The 16244-nt window shown below is 31.6% G+C and overlaps 1 protein-coding gene across 1 annotated transcript in view; it reads left to right on the top strand.

Annotated features, from left to right (window-relative positions):
• The window catches only part of LOTGIDRAFT_212720 (hypothetical protein), a gene marked incomplete at its 3' end in the record, with an annotated part of 29545 nt that extends 16985 nt beyond the window's left edge, over window positions 1-12560 (top strand). The window contains exons 23-36 of the mRNA XM_009049099.1: window positions 255-375; window positions 646-774; window positions 1058-1194; window positions 1932-1991; window positions 2291-2383; window positions 2852-3190; window positions 3431-3539; window positions 4116-4214; window positions 4831-4923; window positions 5330-5414; window positions 5709-5776; window positions 6161-6280; window positions 7473-7565; window positions 12366-12560. Of these exons, the coding sequence (XP_009047347.1) occupies window positions 255-375; window positions 646-774; window positions 1058-1194; window positions 1932-1991; window positions 2291-2383; window positions 2852-3190; window positions 3431-3539; window positions 4116-4214; window positions 4831-4923; window positions 5330-5414; window positions 5709-5776; window positions 6161-6280; window positions 7473-7565; window positions 12366-12560 (1741 nt within the window). The remainder of the gene's footprint in view (window positions 1-254; window positions 376-645; window positions 775-1057; window positions 1195-1931; window positions 1992-2290; window positions 2384-2851; window positions 3191-3430; window positions 3540-4115; window positions 4215-4830; window positions 4924-5329; window positions 5415-5708; window positions 5777-6160; window positions 6281-7472; window positions 7566-12365) is intronic.
• Window positions 12561-16244: the final 3684 nt, after the last annotated feature.

Here is a 16244-nt window from a genome sequence, read left to right as displayed (position 1 = left end):
AACAGTAGATCGATGTGACCGGCAGATACTTTCTTGTAAAGTGATTCTGATTGGCAGGAGAGTGGCACGTGATTGTCTGCTTTAAATAACTTGAAACCTCACCTAGGTACAAATCTCGTTAGATTACAATGGAGACTGACAAAATATAATAACAAAAGGAAATTGTGATCTAAATTTGATTAGATTGGCCAAGCATAGATTGGTTTCTGCTATGATAATAGTAGTTATCAATATTAACTATATGTATATTATAGAATACTAGGATCTAGTGAAGTACTATCTACCGATGATGAATGGTCGTCTGAAGATTCAGAATATGAAGAAATGAGTAAAAATATAGAGAGTATGTTGTCAAATAAAAAAACTAGTTCACAGGTATGATTACAGTTTGCGAACACTCTGAAAACGTTGGTCATTTGGTTTAAAATCAATGAAAACTTGATATATTAACAAAAAAAGATGCTTCTACAATTTGAACATTTTTTGAATTTGGGTGCCATGGCAACGCGCCTCAGCAAGGGAAAACTTATAGTACATGTAGGTTAACACTATCTAGCACATCTCAGCTTCACGCATTTGGAAGACCATTCTATCTTTACATGGACTGGCTTAAATTTAGTTATGACGAAGTATTATTATTTGTAGCTAAGTCGTGAAAGAGAAGAACAAGAAAGAAAAGAATTACGTCAGATGGTAATGGGTGGCTTCGAGAAAGAAAAAAATAAAAATGACAATCGAAAAGATGAAGATGACCCAATGCAAGGACTTGGAGAGGTAAGGATTCAAATTTTCTTCATTTTCAATGAGTTTAGTTTCTTTGCTCATATGCCTTAAATATTAAAATTTATCCCCATTTTCAAAAACTAGCTGTCCTGATGAGGATTATGTATCCAAAACATCAACATGAGATGAGTTCTGGTAAATGGATCGATTCAAAATATTCAAAAATATTTTCTTTGACAAAGATATATCCCATTCTTTTAAGCATGAAATAATTTTAGTTCAGACAATTATATCAAATGGAATTTTTGTAAAATTTGTCTAAAAATTGAAACAGGGAGGACTGAAGTTAAAAATAACTAGAACATTTAAAGATGAAACTGGTAAAGAATATACACGTACAGAGATAGTTCGTAAACCATTAGTTATAGAAACATACGCTAGAATACGTCAAACTAAAGATCCTATGTTCATGTAAGTAATCTTCCATTATTACTGGATTGATTGAATTTATTACTAATTTATTTATACAAAGTTTCATATTTGGCCACGTATTCTCTAAACAATCTTAGCGCTAGGATGTCCTAGAATCAATGTTGAACTAGAAGATAGGAACCTAGGACATCCTAGCGCTAAGATTGTTTCGAGAATACGTGGCCTGGTTCCCAACCTGGGGTGTTTTCATCCGCTGGGGGTGTGGGACTAGGGTGTCAGGGGTGTGATCGACTGGTGTAGTAGAAGAATTTATTTTGAATTGAGGGAGCATCTCACATCATCAAATGCTGAAAATGTGGATGAAACAAATTTTTGGGGGTGTGAAAGGTCCAGGTGATTGCTCCAGGGGTGTGAAGGCTGAAATAGGTTGGGAACCACTGATATAATGACAACAATTTTTTTCCAGTTTATTGATTAAATCGATGAGTCTAGGGCACCAAGAAACTCACCCAAATGAAGTTGTTTTTATTGTCAATAAAATTGTATGAAATATAATAGAAACATAGTTATCTCTTTGGGTGAATAGGTATCGTAAATCTACAATGTTTTAACATGTAGTTCCTCAATTATTAACATTCTAATAATATAATATTTCCTATTTATGAACAATAAAGTATTCTGAAAAAAATAGAAAAAAAAAAGAACATTCTAATAATGACAAAAATAAAACTAGTGGTTAAATGAATGATGACATGTGGTATTATATAATTTTACAGAAAACAGTTTGCTGCTCTAGATGATCAGTTGAAAGATGAGATGAGAAAGGAAAGAAGAAGGTTCGTTTTTACAGTTCATCTCCATACAATAGTTTGTGAGCCACATTAGTTAAGCAAGTTACAGATTGTGTTAAGAGTTTGATCATAGTTGGAGATAGTACCTTACTTTCACCCTATGTTAGTGATACAGTTCAGAGGGGCTGACATTGAAAATGTGTCTAGCTTTGATGGGAAAACAGTTATTGCCATGTCTGTCTAAATTTACCTCATTGTTCACTGCATTGAGTGTTTTGGGTTTTTTTTTTACATAATTTGTTAGAGATTATTCTCATTCTTAATATTATTCCCTTTATGCTTAGAATTCAGGAACAGCTGAGAAGAATCAAAAGAAACCAAGAAAAGCCACAAATGCCTTCTCAACCTCCTAAAAAGAAGAAGAAAAAGGAGACCCTGTCTTCGAAGGTAGAACATGAATGTATTATCTTCTTGAAAAGAAATCATTCAACAAGATTTGAATACAAGATGATAGTTTTCTTATAAAGCTTAATTTCAGCTATCTGGAGCACTCTCTCAACTTGACCTAGTTCCAGCAGTACGCATCCATGGTCAATTGCAACACATGCTATCATCGGTCGTTATGCAGTGTTATTTCATTATGTACTTGTTACAAAGATTATACTAGGTCATTAAAAGATTATACTAGGTCGTTACAAAGATTATATTAGGTCGTTACAAAGATTATGCTAGGTTGTTACAAAGATTATACTAGGTTGTTACAAAGATTATACTAGGTTGCTGTCAGATGTGAGGGAAACTAGAGAAAAACTCCCTACAAAAACATGTCCAAAATAAATGCTGTGACTTGATGAAAAGTGGTGGCAATGGTAACAGTTACATGACTTGTGGCGTGCCCTACACAGTTATAGCACTCATGTGGCACGCTCTGAGACAATTTTCTGTCGCAGTAGCAGCGCTGTTAGAATGCTTTTCCAGTGTTACAGGGCCAAAAGAGAACAGTATTTTGTTGGTAGAGTTGTATCGTTTCAGATGAAATGTGGTGCATGTGGTGCTGTCGGTCATATGAGAACCAACAAGGAGTGTCCTATGTATGCTAATTTAGCAGGCAAGATAGCACCAGTTCAAGTTGCTATGACTGAAGAGCAAGAAGAAGAAGAAGAGAAAAATCTTCCCATAGCAGATCAAGAGCTCATCAATGTGGAAGGCACCAAGATTAAACTTTCCAAAAATCTTTTGGCTCAGTATGTATTACTCATATGTTACCCATGATAAAGTTGTTGATTTTGCTAATAGGCTTGGCACATACAAGTGTCAAACTCATTTGATAAAAATTAACATTCCTGAATTGATAAGAGCTAATCATATGATTTTGACCATGTTGCAGATATGAAATCCTTTATCAGGATTGTTATGTTGAACTTATTAATATTTTTCTGACCATGCCTGGTTGACATCCATCAATCTAACTGATTTTCTTCCAGTGCTGAGAGTTTAAAGAGAAAGTCTTTGTTATTAAAGTTCCCGAAACAAGCTGTTGAAAATAAAAAGAAAAGAAGAATTGGTACAGTTATTCACTGTGATTATTTAAAGGTAATTCAAGCACTTACGATTTCTAAGAGGTGGTACTTCTTTAAAGTTGTCAAATATCGTCAGATAATCATTTGTATTTATTTAGTATATCATTGCATTCCATAATTTGAATTCTTTGAAATAAGGGTCTTTAAGAATGGCTAGCTTGACGTATGGCTAGCTTGACGAATGGCTAGCTAAATTATTGCAGGAAACGCGTATTGGCGACACTGATTGCATCAATTTGCACCATTCTAATTTTCATACTGACGTCTGTGGTTCTTGCAATTCCACTAAAACTAACACATTTTATGACGTCACAAGAGGGAAACTGCATAGATATCAGTAGTAGCTTCTGGTAGCTCCCCTCTAGTGACGCCATAAAACCCGTTAGTTTTAGTGGAATTACAAGAACCACAGGCGTTGAAATGAAATTAGAATGGTGCAAATTGAAGTGTCCCCGATACACATAAAAAAAATTAGAATAATCCCTTTAAGAGTAATATGGCCACTTTGCAATCTGTTCTTAATCTAACAAAATAATCAAACTTTATCTCATGAAAACCTCCAATAAGAGAATTTGAAATGTTATTTCAGAAACCTAAACAATCATCTAACAGAAGAAGAACAGATCCTCTAGTGACCCTTTCAACTATATTTGAAAATGTTTTAAATGAACTAAGAGCTATACCTAATGTAAGTTGAAGTTTTAAAACAATTTAGTATATATAAATCCTCAAAATTTAGTAAGAAAACTATCAGAGTTTTAGAGATCCACTACATACTATGATATCTTTTACATAGATGTCAATTAAAAAAGGTCATCATAAATTATTTTAATAAATCCATAGGGAGTCATGGTGGCTCAGTGACTTAAACGCTTGCTAGCTAACCTGAAGGTGCAGGGTTCAATCCCCGCAAAGGTCGAGATAACACCAGTTTCCTCCTGTCAGTGATGCAGGTGAGAGGGGCTGATCACATAGAAAAAGCATCTAGTCGTTCGGATGGGACAATAAACCGAGACCCCGTGTGCTACAGACTGCATGTTTAAGATCCCTCGACAATTGGAAATCAAAAAAGAGCTGGCTAATGCCGCTGTCCCGGCAAAATTTCCCTCATTGCACCCTGCATGGCGTTGCTTGTCTTCATTAGCCCACATGGTGCAGAAAAGTAGGACATAAAACTCCATTCATTTCATTTGTAATAAATCCACAAATACTGATGAGTCAAAAAAAAAACATTCCATTCATTCCAAATCATAAATATATCAGTTTAATTGAAATATATATTAATGTAATTTTGACAATTCCAGACTCAACCGTTTCTATTTCCTGTTAATCCCAAAGAAGTACCTGATTATTATAAAGTGGTGAGAAAACCTATTGATTTACAATCAATTAGAGAGGTGGGTACAAGATAGACTTTCTTTGAAGTACAAATTTACATTTATCTATAGGGCTAGGCGATATTGGTTCAAGTTGATATCTCTAAAAACACCCCAGTCTTTAATATCATGAAAAAAACATCTGTTATTTATCGTTATATCACCCAGCCCTATTTATCTATATATATACATTAAGTTGTAGTACATCTCATTAAGTCAGATGGTTTATCATGAGAGTATAGAAATTAAACTTGTATTTGTTATAGTGCAGTTTAACTCTATCGTAGATGAAACACGTGTCAGATTTCATTTTAAAACGTAAAACAAATAGCCCATACAGAGCTCTTTTGGTTGCTAAAAAAAAAAAAAAAATATAAATGTCTATTAATTATACTGTAATAGCTATGAATACTATTTTGTTTTGTAGAATTTGAGGAATAAAAAATATCGTTCTAGAGAAGAATTTTTAGCAGATATTAACCAGATTGTAGAGAACAGTAAAATGTACAATGGTGAGTGTTTCATATGGCTCTATTTAGTTACATGTATCAACCATTTATTTGTCACTATCCCCTTTTACACTTATCAAATTCTGATGGGTGAATCCATATAACAGCATGATTTGATATTTACAAAGGAGAAAAGTCGTCCCAGCTCAGATCTGTCTGTTCTACTCACAGTGTAAATGGTAAAGCCAACCAGACCCAGTTTACCTGAATTTTGACTGCAGACTTTTTCTACACTGTTTGTTCACGAGCAAACATTTTATTCTAGTTAGTAAGTTAGTATTTTCTTGTTTTGTATAGGTCCTAGACATACTTTAACAGTCACTTCACAAATGATGGTAGATCATGTTTTAAAAAGATATGCAGAGGTAAACTTTCAAGTTATTTTTATTTTGTCAGATAGACTCTGTGGTTCTTGTAGTTTCACCAAAACTAAGTGTTTTTATGACATTTTTGTCGCAAAAGCTGCTGCTAATGATATCTTAGTGCCTTTGTGATACGAAGTCATAGAACGCTTTGGTTTAGTGGAATTGAAAGACTCACAGATGTCTGACTGAGAATTGTACTGGTGCAGTATCCCCAATACATACAAATGATATAATTCTAGTAATATGAATGGTTGATGATTTAATTCACACAACTTAAAGTAGGAATGCAGTCAATCTAGTGGACAGGATTTTTAAGATGTCAAAATCCAAAATAGGTCCATACATGAAAAAATTCCATATAATTTCATGTTGTTTCCATTATAGAAAGAACAGAAGTTGATGAGATTAGAAGCTGCTATTAATCCTCTATTAGACGTCAATGATCAGAAAGCATTATCTTATATCTTCTCACATATAGTGGAACTATTTAAACATGTTGAAAATGTAAGTAATCTTCTCACATTGTCATATAGTGGACCTATTTAAACATGTTGAAAATGTAAGTAATCTTCTCACATATAGTGGAACTATTTAAACATGTTGAAAATGTAAGTAATCTTCTCACATTGTCATATAGTGGAACTATTTAAACATGTTGAAAATGTAAGTAATCTTCTCATATTGTCATATAGTGGACCTATTTAAACATGTTGAAAATGTAAGTAATCTGCTCACAAATAGTGGAACTATTTAAACATGTTGAAAAAGTAAGTTATCTGCTCACATATAGTGGAACTATTTAAACATGTTGAAAATGTAAGTAATCTGCTCACATATAGTGGAACTATTTAAACATGTTGAAAATGTAAGTAATCTGCTCACATATAGTGAAACTATTTAAACATGTTGAGAATGTAAGTAATCTGCTCACATTGTCATATAGTGGAACTATTTAAACATGTTGAAAATGTAAGTAATCTGCTCACATATAGTGGAACTATTTAAACATGTTGAAAATGTAAGTAATCTCCTCACATTGTCATATAGTGGAACTATTTAAACATGTTAAAAATGTAAGTAATCTGCTCACATATAGTGAAACTATTTAAACATGTTGAGAATGTAAGTAATCTTCTCTCATATAGTGAAACTATTTAAACATGTTGAGAATGTAAGTAATCTTCTCTCATATAGTGAAACTATTTAAACATGTTGAAAATGTAAGTAATCTGCTCACATATAGTGAAACTATTTAAACATGTTGAGAATGTAAGTAATCTGCTCACATATAGTGGAACTATTTAAACATGTTGAAAATGTAAGTAATCTCCTCACATTGTCATATAGTGGAACTATTTAAACATTTTGAAAATGTAAGTAATCTTCTCACATATAGTGGAACTATTTAAAAATCTTGAAAATATAAGTAATCTTCTCACATATAGTGGAATTATTTAATCATGTTGAAAATGTAAATAATCTTCTCATATATAGTGGAACTATTTAAACATGTTGAAAATGTAAGTAATCTTCACACAGTGTTGAAAATGTAAGTAATCTTCTCACCTAAAGTGGAACTAATTAAACATATTGAAAATGTAAGTAATCTTCTCTCATATTGTCCAACTTTTTTTCTTCTCACATATAGTATTCATTTCAAATTCATAGACTCCTCAATTTCACGATATATTTTCAGTCTTGGCCATTCCATAATCCAGTGAATAAAAAACAGATTAAAGATTATTATGATGTGGTAAAAAGACCAATGGATTTCAATACATTACATAAGGTAATCATATTTTAAATAGAATTATATTCCAGCCTAGTCAAATAGACACAGTTTGTGTTGGTGACAATATTTCAGCCAATTTCGATCCCATAATAAATAAAATATTCCCATATAGACACTACAGATGTTATGATGTTACAAGTAATACATGTCAAACTGTAAGTGGTCTATTGATGGGTTTTGACTAGCAGCTATTGCATGAGAAGGAAAGAATAGCTAAAAAATATTTGCCTCCTGAATTGATTGTGGTTTGAAGCTTGATATTTGCTGATTTTTAAAAGGAATTTATGTCCCATTTATCAGTAAGTTTTAGAGCTGAAAGCATGCCACAATATAATCCATTAAAACAATTCCACCAGGAATTAGAAATCATTATGTGATTACATTTACTACTTGTAAAGGGACAGGTAGGCCAGTTTTTTCACCAGTCACTTTAATCTCAGAAACAGGAATTTTTTAGCTAAGCCAATCAGTTATAGTGTTCAAAGCTCATTGTCGAAATTTGAGCCTTCAAATCCACATGTATTCAGAATTTAACTTGTCAATTCAAGATACACGGCCTTATATATGGAAATAGTGAGTAAAATTCCTAGTTTGAAGTATTTTAAAGGAATTGTGCGATTTTCATACATTTCTAATACTTCTGAAGACTATTTACATATATTCAAGATTAAAATCACCAACCAATAAAAGCTGCATCTGTCCCTTTAAGATACTTTGAATGGTTAACAATCATTGTTGGATATCTAAATCTGTAAATTGTATTAAAAAATGACAGAACTGTTTGTGCTGATCTAAATAATTTTAGATGTAAATTTTTATGTAATTTTATGTAAAACAATGGTCACATGGGGTTTTTCAATTACACAAGGAGCTTGTTGTAGTCATTTCAATATTGAATCTTGAATGCAATGTTGTAGACTCAAAGACACAGAGTGCAATTTGACCATTGTATTGTATGAAAATTACATCATTAGAACAAGACTGTCATAGAAAATTTGTGAGATTACAATGGAGATGAGAAATATCAGAAAAAAAACTGAAACGAAATTGTAATCTCATGTTAATTAGATTGATGTTTTGACTAACCTGTGTCAATAATCTTTATAAATAGTTAGTTATCAGTATATTTGATTTATTATGATAATGATTATGTACAATCAAATTTCAATCATTTCTCTCTTCATGATCATTTTTCAATCCATCATCATGTTTCAATCCATCATCATTTCTCAATCCATCATCATTGACTTGAAAAATAGTTCCTAGAACTTCACTATGTCAGTAATTTGAAACTCTGTTAATAATCTTTGAGAATGTAAAAAAAGTGTCAGTTAATCTCAAGATAATCTTCCAATTTCCGTCTTGTCACTTTTACTTCCTACTCTTAATTTCTCATTTTTCATCCTCAACTTTTTTACTCTTTAATTCAGACAAGAAGTCAACATACTCTGTCATTATTTCCTTTTGAGTCTTTTTTTATTTTTTTCGTCAGGGAATAAAACTGTTTCTCTTCTAGAGGACATAAATTTTTTTTAGCAATGATAATGATAATAATTTTTTTTAGCAATAATTTAGCAATAATAATAATAATAATTTTTTGTAGCAATAATAATAATAATAATTCTTTTTAGCAATAATAATAATAATAATTTTAATAAGCAATAATAATAATAATCATTTTTTTTAGCAATGATAATACTACTAATTTATTTATTAAAGTGACACACAGCATAAAACATTTAAATATGCCAATATAACAAGGTAAAAAAGAAATGCTGCCCAGCCAGATTGGCTTATGAGACACTGGTCTAATTCATACTCAAAAGAGTAACATAACATAAACATCTGATATATAAACATATAAAATTAAATATTACAGTTAAGAACATCAACTTACTGTTAAAACTAATTAAAGAAATACAAACTAGAGTACAATATTACTACAGAAACTGCAAAGAAACATAAATGGATCAGATAATGATAAAATGCATTAAGGAGTAATACTCAGGAATGGAAAATAATACTTTTGTTACACATTAAAAATTAAGGTGTTCCACATCTGTTACAAAATTAAAATCTTGGTTTAAAACGTGAAAAGATCATATCTAAGATCATCATAAAATGGACATGTTAAAAGAAAATGCTGTTCGTCTTCAACCTTTCTAAGTTGACACATAGTGCACACTCTCTTGTTCAGAGGGGTTGGAGGGTTGCCGAATCTACTGGTTTCAATTGCTAAGGGGTGACTACCGCAGCGAAATGCCGCCATTACCTTACAGTTACTTTTATGAACAGTGTTGGTGACATAAGGTTCTGTATAAATGGAATGTTTAATTCTGAATTACGTGTATTTTGTTAAAATCTTGGTTTTTCATTCTTTAAAAAATTAAGCCTCGTTTAACAATATGAGTGCTCTGACCTATTCAACCAATAACTCGTATTATAGTACAGTATACAAGGTTTTTTGTTTTCATCAGCAGAAAAAGGAACATTGAACCCTGTATAATATAATATTTTAAATCTGACTGTTTTTATTTTTGTTTTGATCACAAGATCCACGCTTTTACCAGCTTTCAAACAGTACCAAAAAGTCAAAATGACCAAGTATGGAATATACAGGGTTTATACGATATATAATTAAGTTCACTGGCAATAGCTAAAATGTTGCAAGAAAAATTGTGAGAAATTTTATAAATGAATTATAGTCTTCAATAATCTTATTAAAATGATATTCGACTTCCTTATTTTCTATCTGATATTTTTGTCTTCATTGTAATCTGACACGTTTTCTACCACACTCCTCTTCAAATGTCATTATTTCTAACCAATCAAAGTATATCATGTAGGACTTGTTTCTTGATAAAAATGATGAATTGTGGAAGAGCGAATGAAAAGAGGCTGATATCTTGCCATCGTAGAGGGTTTGGCTGTCCCACAATTTGTCATTGTTAGCAAGAAACGGGCTCTGTGACATGTTTTGATGAAAGATAATGTCATAGTAGTGATTAATTCATCGATTTAATTTTTTTTACGTTAATTTGTTTGAAAATTGTTGCTGGAAGTAAACATCAAACTGTTGAAGAAGCTAAAAACCATTTAATTTGATAGCTAGGAGGCGGCTATAGCGTCAAGTCAAATCTTATTTTATAAGAGCCACTTCTGAAAAAATCAAAAACTTGAGTTAGGATTTTTTTAGAAATCTGATTTAGGAATTCATTAAAGATGGGTTCCCTTATTATTATTTATGAAAATCAAAATGCTTAAACTTACATAAATAGAAAGCAGAGGTGTTCTAATGACTCGGAAAAATACCAGTTTGTGTCAGATGTCCAAAATTAACTCATAATTAGCTAAATTAGAAGAGAATTACCAGCAGAATTTCAATGAGTGACCAATTAAGAAAGGTCAAAAAGTCTTCTTGTTTATCCAGACTGTACATAGATGAACATTTATCATTGGTTAAAACACTTAATTATATGCAATAAAAAAATAATGATATGATTAAGAATAAATGATAATTAATTAGAAACACCAATTAATTAAATAGTTTGCATAATTTGACACTAACAAAATAAGGAAACCCACCTTTAATGTTACTATTCAATAAATTTCTGAAGAGTTTACAAAAATTGTGAACATCTCTTGATCAACGATTCCTCATGTGTTTGTATCTTCAGGCATTTTAAAGTAAATAAATTAAGAAAAAATGGAATGAAATGACTAATTCTTGTTAAATCGTATTATGTCTTATTTGTTTGTAAGAGGATTCAACATGCTTTAAGAGATGTTTTCATAGTAAGCGGGAATTGCTACAAATTCTGTATTTTATATTATGGGCTGGAGTGTTTTATTGTGGTTTATGAGATCTGGAGTAAAGCTCTAAAGCTATAGTGCAGTTTACTTTTGTCTTGGTGCGAAATTGAGAGGAACCTTTGTTGTTCATTCAGATATTTTCAAAATTGCAGTATTTTCACAAATTTGTGAAATAATCAATATTTATAAGAAATAAAAGGTGAATATATATTGTAAGGATACCTTAGAAACGGGATTTTTTAGCTAAGCTAATCAGTGATAGTGTTCACAACTCACCATCGAAATTTGAGCCTTCAAAGGCCTGCATAAATATCCATGCTTGACAAGATTTATCATACAGTGATTAAGGGAGCCGCGGTGGCTCAGTGAGTTAGACGCTTACTTGCTAACCTGAAGGTCCAGGGTTCAATCCCGGCATAGGTCGAGATAATACCTTCAGATTTTTCAACCTGGTTTCCCCTTGTCAGTGATGCAGGTAAGAGGGGCTGACATAGAAAAAGCGTCTAGTCGTTCGGATGGGACAATAAACCGAGACCCTGTGTGCTACAGGCTGTGCGCATTAAAGATCCCTCGACAGTTGGAAATCGAAAAAAAAACAGGCTAATTCTGCTGTCCGGACAAAATTTCCTTCATTGTACCCTGCATGGCGTTGCCCGTCTTCATTAGCCCACGTGGTGCTGAAAAGTAGGACATAAAACTCCATCCATTTCATTTTCATTTCAAACAGTGATTAAGGTGCTAAAATTTATCACACAGTTCTATCATTGTTACAATATTAGTATGTTGAAGTATCATGTATTTTTATAATATTTGTGATGTTGAATAAATATGTACGGTATATTGTAATGTCTTAATGCGTTTTTTTTGTAAACAATATGTTATATTCACTTATACACATGAAATAGGTTAATGTACACTTGTTTTTTTTAAAGAAGACATTTTCACAAGTTATATACAAAGAAATAAAATAATTCTCTATTTCAGAATTGTGATAGACATAAATATCACAGTCGTGAAGAGTTTATAGAAGATGTAGAATTAATTTATACCAATAGTCTACAATATAATGGTGCTAACAGTTCCTATACAGCAGCTGGTAGAAAGGTGGTAGAGATGTGTAAGGAACATCTTCAAGAGGTAATGAACCAGGGGACCTTACCTTTATGTTTTCTAAAATAGACAACATTATTGTCAAATTGATAAGAATATATCTCATACTGCCTAAACTTGTTGGAATTATAAAATTTTTATCATGAAAACTTTATATTAGAACATGCACTAAATGTAGTCGTAAAACGCTAATTTTTCAACAACAACAAAATTTCTGAAACTCAAAAAGGTTTACCAAATGAATTTTCTTGAAGATTGCACTGGCTATTTGTATCGTCACGATGCATGTTCTCTATGGCTGGTAACAATGGTATGGATAAGATAGGACACAAAAGGTGTGCTAGTTTTTTTTTTTTTTTTTTTTTTTTTTTGAAAGCGTGAAGCCATTTTGATTGTCAAGAATGATGTTAAGTGACTTTGTTAAGGTTAGGTAGGGATGGCCATATTATTTTTTAATGGTTATTTTTGAACCGTCGCAGCACGAATAGCCACGACCTCTGAAGAATTTCTTTGACATAAAATTTATGAGTGATCGGACAAAGAGAGGAAACCAAAAATTAGAGTGTGGTTATAGAAATTATAGAAAATTCCATTGCCTTACATACTTGGTTTTTAGACTGTACCTTTTTAGAGAACAAAATATTTTGTTTTATATTGTTTCATATTGTTTTATATTGTTTCCAGCAAGATGAACATATTTCATCATTAGAACAAGCTATTAAAGGCCATCAGTTGGCAGAGATGGATTATGCTGACACAGACAGTATCATCACTGGTTCATTAAATCCTGATGACAACAGTATTGTGGGTGAGTTTTACAACCAGTTCAACACATCTTGTATCACTTTCAGAATGAACTTTTGACTTACAGTTCTCCTGCAATTAAATGAAACATAACATAATCTATATGACAAGAGCTCATGCCGTTTAAGATCATATGTATAAGTAAATTACCCAACTGAGCAGAGAATATTCTAAAATGTAAAGAAGGATAATTGGAATGGTGCAAATTGATGCTATCAGTATCCGTGATGCACATAATTTTTTGTTAGAAAATAAATGTGATATCCATTGTGTATTTAAGATAATGAAAGTTTAGATGGAGGAGAGAATAATGATGAGGAATATTTTGGAGGTCAAAGTACATCTAGACAGGTAACTTTTACACTTTACTTTCATAGCATCGCTTTATTTAAAAACTGGAAGTATTGATCAAGATGACCTATCACCCTATGACTGATTTACAGGTCATTAACTTTGATTGGTTGAGAACTTAATAATAATGATAATAAACTCTTTATTGTACATGGGTCAGAATTAGGCCCAATACACAAGGACATGGTCCTGCCTAACATTCAACAAATGGGGACAATATGATAAATGAAAAAAACAATACCTTGATAGACAACCTGTTTACGAATACACAAGTACATGTGTATTAAATGGACTAATCAAATTTATGACAATGAAATATTGATTAAAAGTGTTTCTGAAGCTATCCTTGTTATTGCATGCTCTACTATGGCTGAAGAAAATCAGCGTGCTGATTAGATGTCTGCTTTTTCACACCCTTGTAGATATAAGGTTCATATTCACATAGCTTAGAATAGAGCAAGTGTATTATTTAATACTTGAATAATATACTCATATATTCATAAGCAGACTAATGCCGCTGTCCTGGCAAAATTTCCCTCATTGCACCCTGCATGGTGTTGCCCGTCTTCATTAGTGCACATGGTGCAGAAAAGTAGGACATAAAACTCATTAACCTATTCATTAATAAAGAGCTCATGGATTTTGATGATTCTTGGGCTACAGATTGTTAAATTTGGGGACTCAACTGAGTATTTCTCTTTCCAAATTGTTTCAGCTAATAACATAATAATATATTTGAATAGTCTGATATCATAGTTAGTTTTGTGTTGAATTGTAAACCAGTGATAGGCAAAGGTTGTCTCAAAGATTGCTAAAAGGTTAACGAGTGCATAGAGCTAATCATAACATTTTTGTAATTTTAATCTGATTCTGATTCTTTTACACTAAAGAGAATTGCACTATATAAGAGTCTTGTTACATTCATGGCATCATTAGTCTTCTCTTTATCATGAATAAAGTGCAGATTGCAGATATTATGACGTCATTAGAAATAAATTCGTAAATTACTTCCTGGAAGTCACAATCGTTTAAAGGGACAGATTTGAGTCAGGAATATATATAAATAGTCTTCAGAGGTACTAAAGAAATGTACGAAAATTGCATAATCCCTTAAAAATATCTCGAACTAGGAATTTCTTTACCTGTTTCTATAGATTTCTTGTATATTTATGGCAGTGTCTCAAAAAAGATGACTCGTCTTTTTAACTTTCAAACGCTGATAATTCTGGATTCATATATTGATTTAAAGGCTAAAATTTTGACAGTGAGCTGGGAACACTATTAATGGGTTTGTGAGACTAAGCCACGATTAGTAAAAAATAAATGGCACGTCTGTCCCTGCTATATTTAGATGACTGAAGTGCTTTAAATGATTGGAAAATGGGGGGAACCTATATTTAATGCTGAAATAATAAATCGTTCAGATATAACATTATGTAAGAAAGTTTGTCATAAAGTAGCCTTATTTATTCTTACAAAACAACCTGATAAATTATAGAGTTAACTATTTTTTCACACTGTGAAAAGTCCAGTATATGTTAAGGTATAAAAAAGAAGACATTGTAGAAAGGTTATAATCTATTTTAAAGGCAATGGAAAGTATGTGCCATAAAAAAAAAACATGTGAAAGAAATTTCAACAAAGTATGGGTTTTTGTTAACATTAGGAAGCCATTTTTGATATTTAAGAAATGTCAATAATATTCCATCCTGAAAATGGTTTGATTTTCAAAAAAATGTTACTGATAGTTTCGAAAAATCACCTTAAAAGTGACACACTGCTACTTTGATACCCCCCAATATTTCAGAGTCGAGAAGATTCTGATTCTGAATTTATAGATATAGAAAATGATGAGAATGATAATACTATGAACTATAGCCAGGTAATATCAGGCACAAGTTGGTTACAGCACTGTTGTACAACTAGCACCAACATTGATAGCATCACTTTATCACAACATGAGGACAAATGCACAACGAAGTTATAATTACCATTTTGGTTTCTTGCACAAGGGACAAAAATTAATTTGTTTCTTTAAGTGATTAACTGGTCTAATAACAGATACAACTTAATTGCAGCTATACATATCACTTTCCAGAATGACCTCTAGACTTTAAGTTCAATTACAATTAGATAAGGTTGTATGCTGTTACGTTTCACTTAAAGTATTAGACCCTTGCATTTGTGTCTGGATAATTGTGCCTGCTTATTTAATTGTCAATTGTTCCCTAGAGGGTTATTATATATTGTGTATTCAGGGTGAGTGTGATTTCTGAACTTTGTGAAATAAATCTATGGAGTGAATTTTTTATATTTTTATGAAGAAGAACCCCTATTTTAACCTTTTCACATCACAATGCTTTTATATACATAAAATATAAATTATAAGCAATTCTTGTCTTTGTATGGATTGTTATGTTGTATAATAACAGTCTGGAATCTTAAACTAAAATATAATTGTCATTCTGAAAACTGATATGAGTAGATGGACCGTGTTTAAATAAAGCAAATATTGAGACATTTATTATCCAATAAAGCACACTGTTTTATTAACAACAAAGTTAAATTTTATCAAAATGATAATTTGAGCTTATATGC

Source organism: Lottia gigantea (assembly GCF_000327385.1).
Source record: "Lottia gigantea unplaced genomic scaffold LOTGIsca_13, whole genome shotgun sequence".
NCBI lineage: Eukaryota > Metazoa > Mollusca > Gastropoda > Lottiidae > Lottia > Lottia gigantea.
The sequence above is the reverse complement of the archived record's forward strand: the minus strand, read 5'-3'. Positions and strand labels throughout refer to the sequence as shown.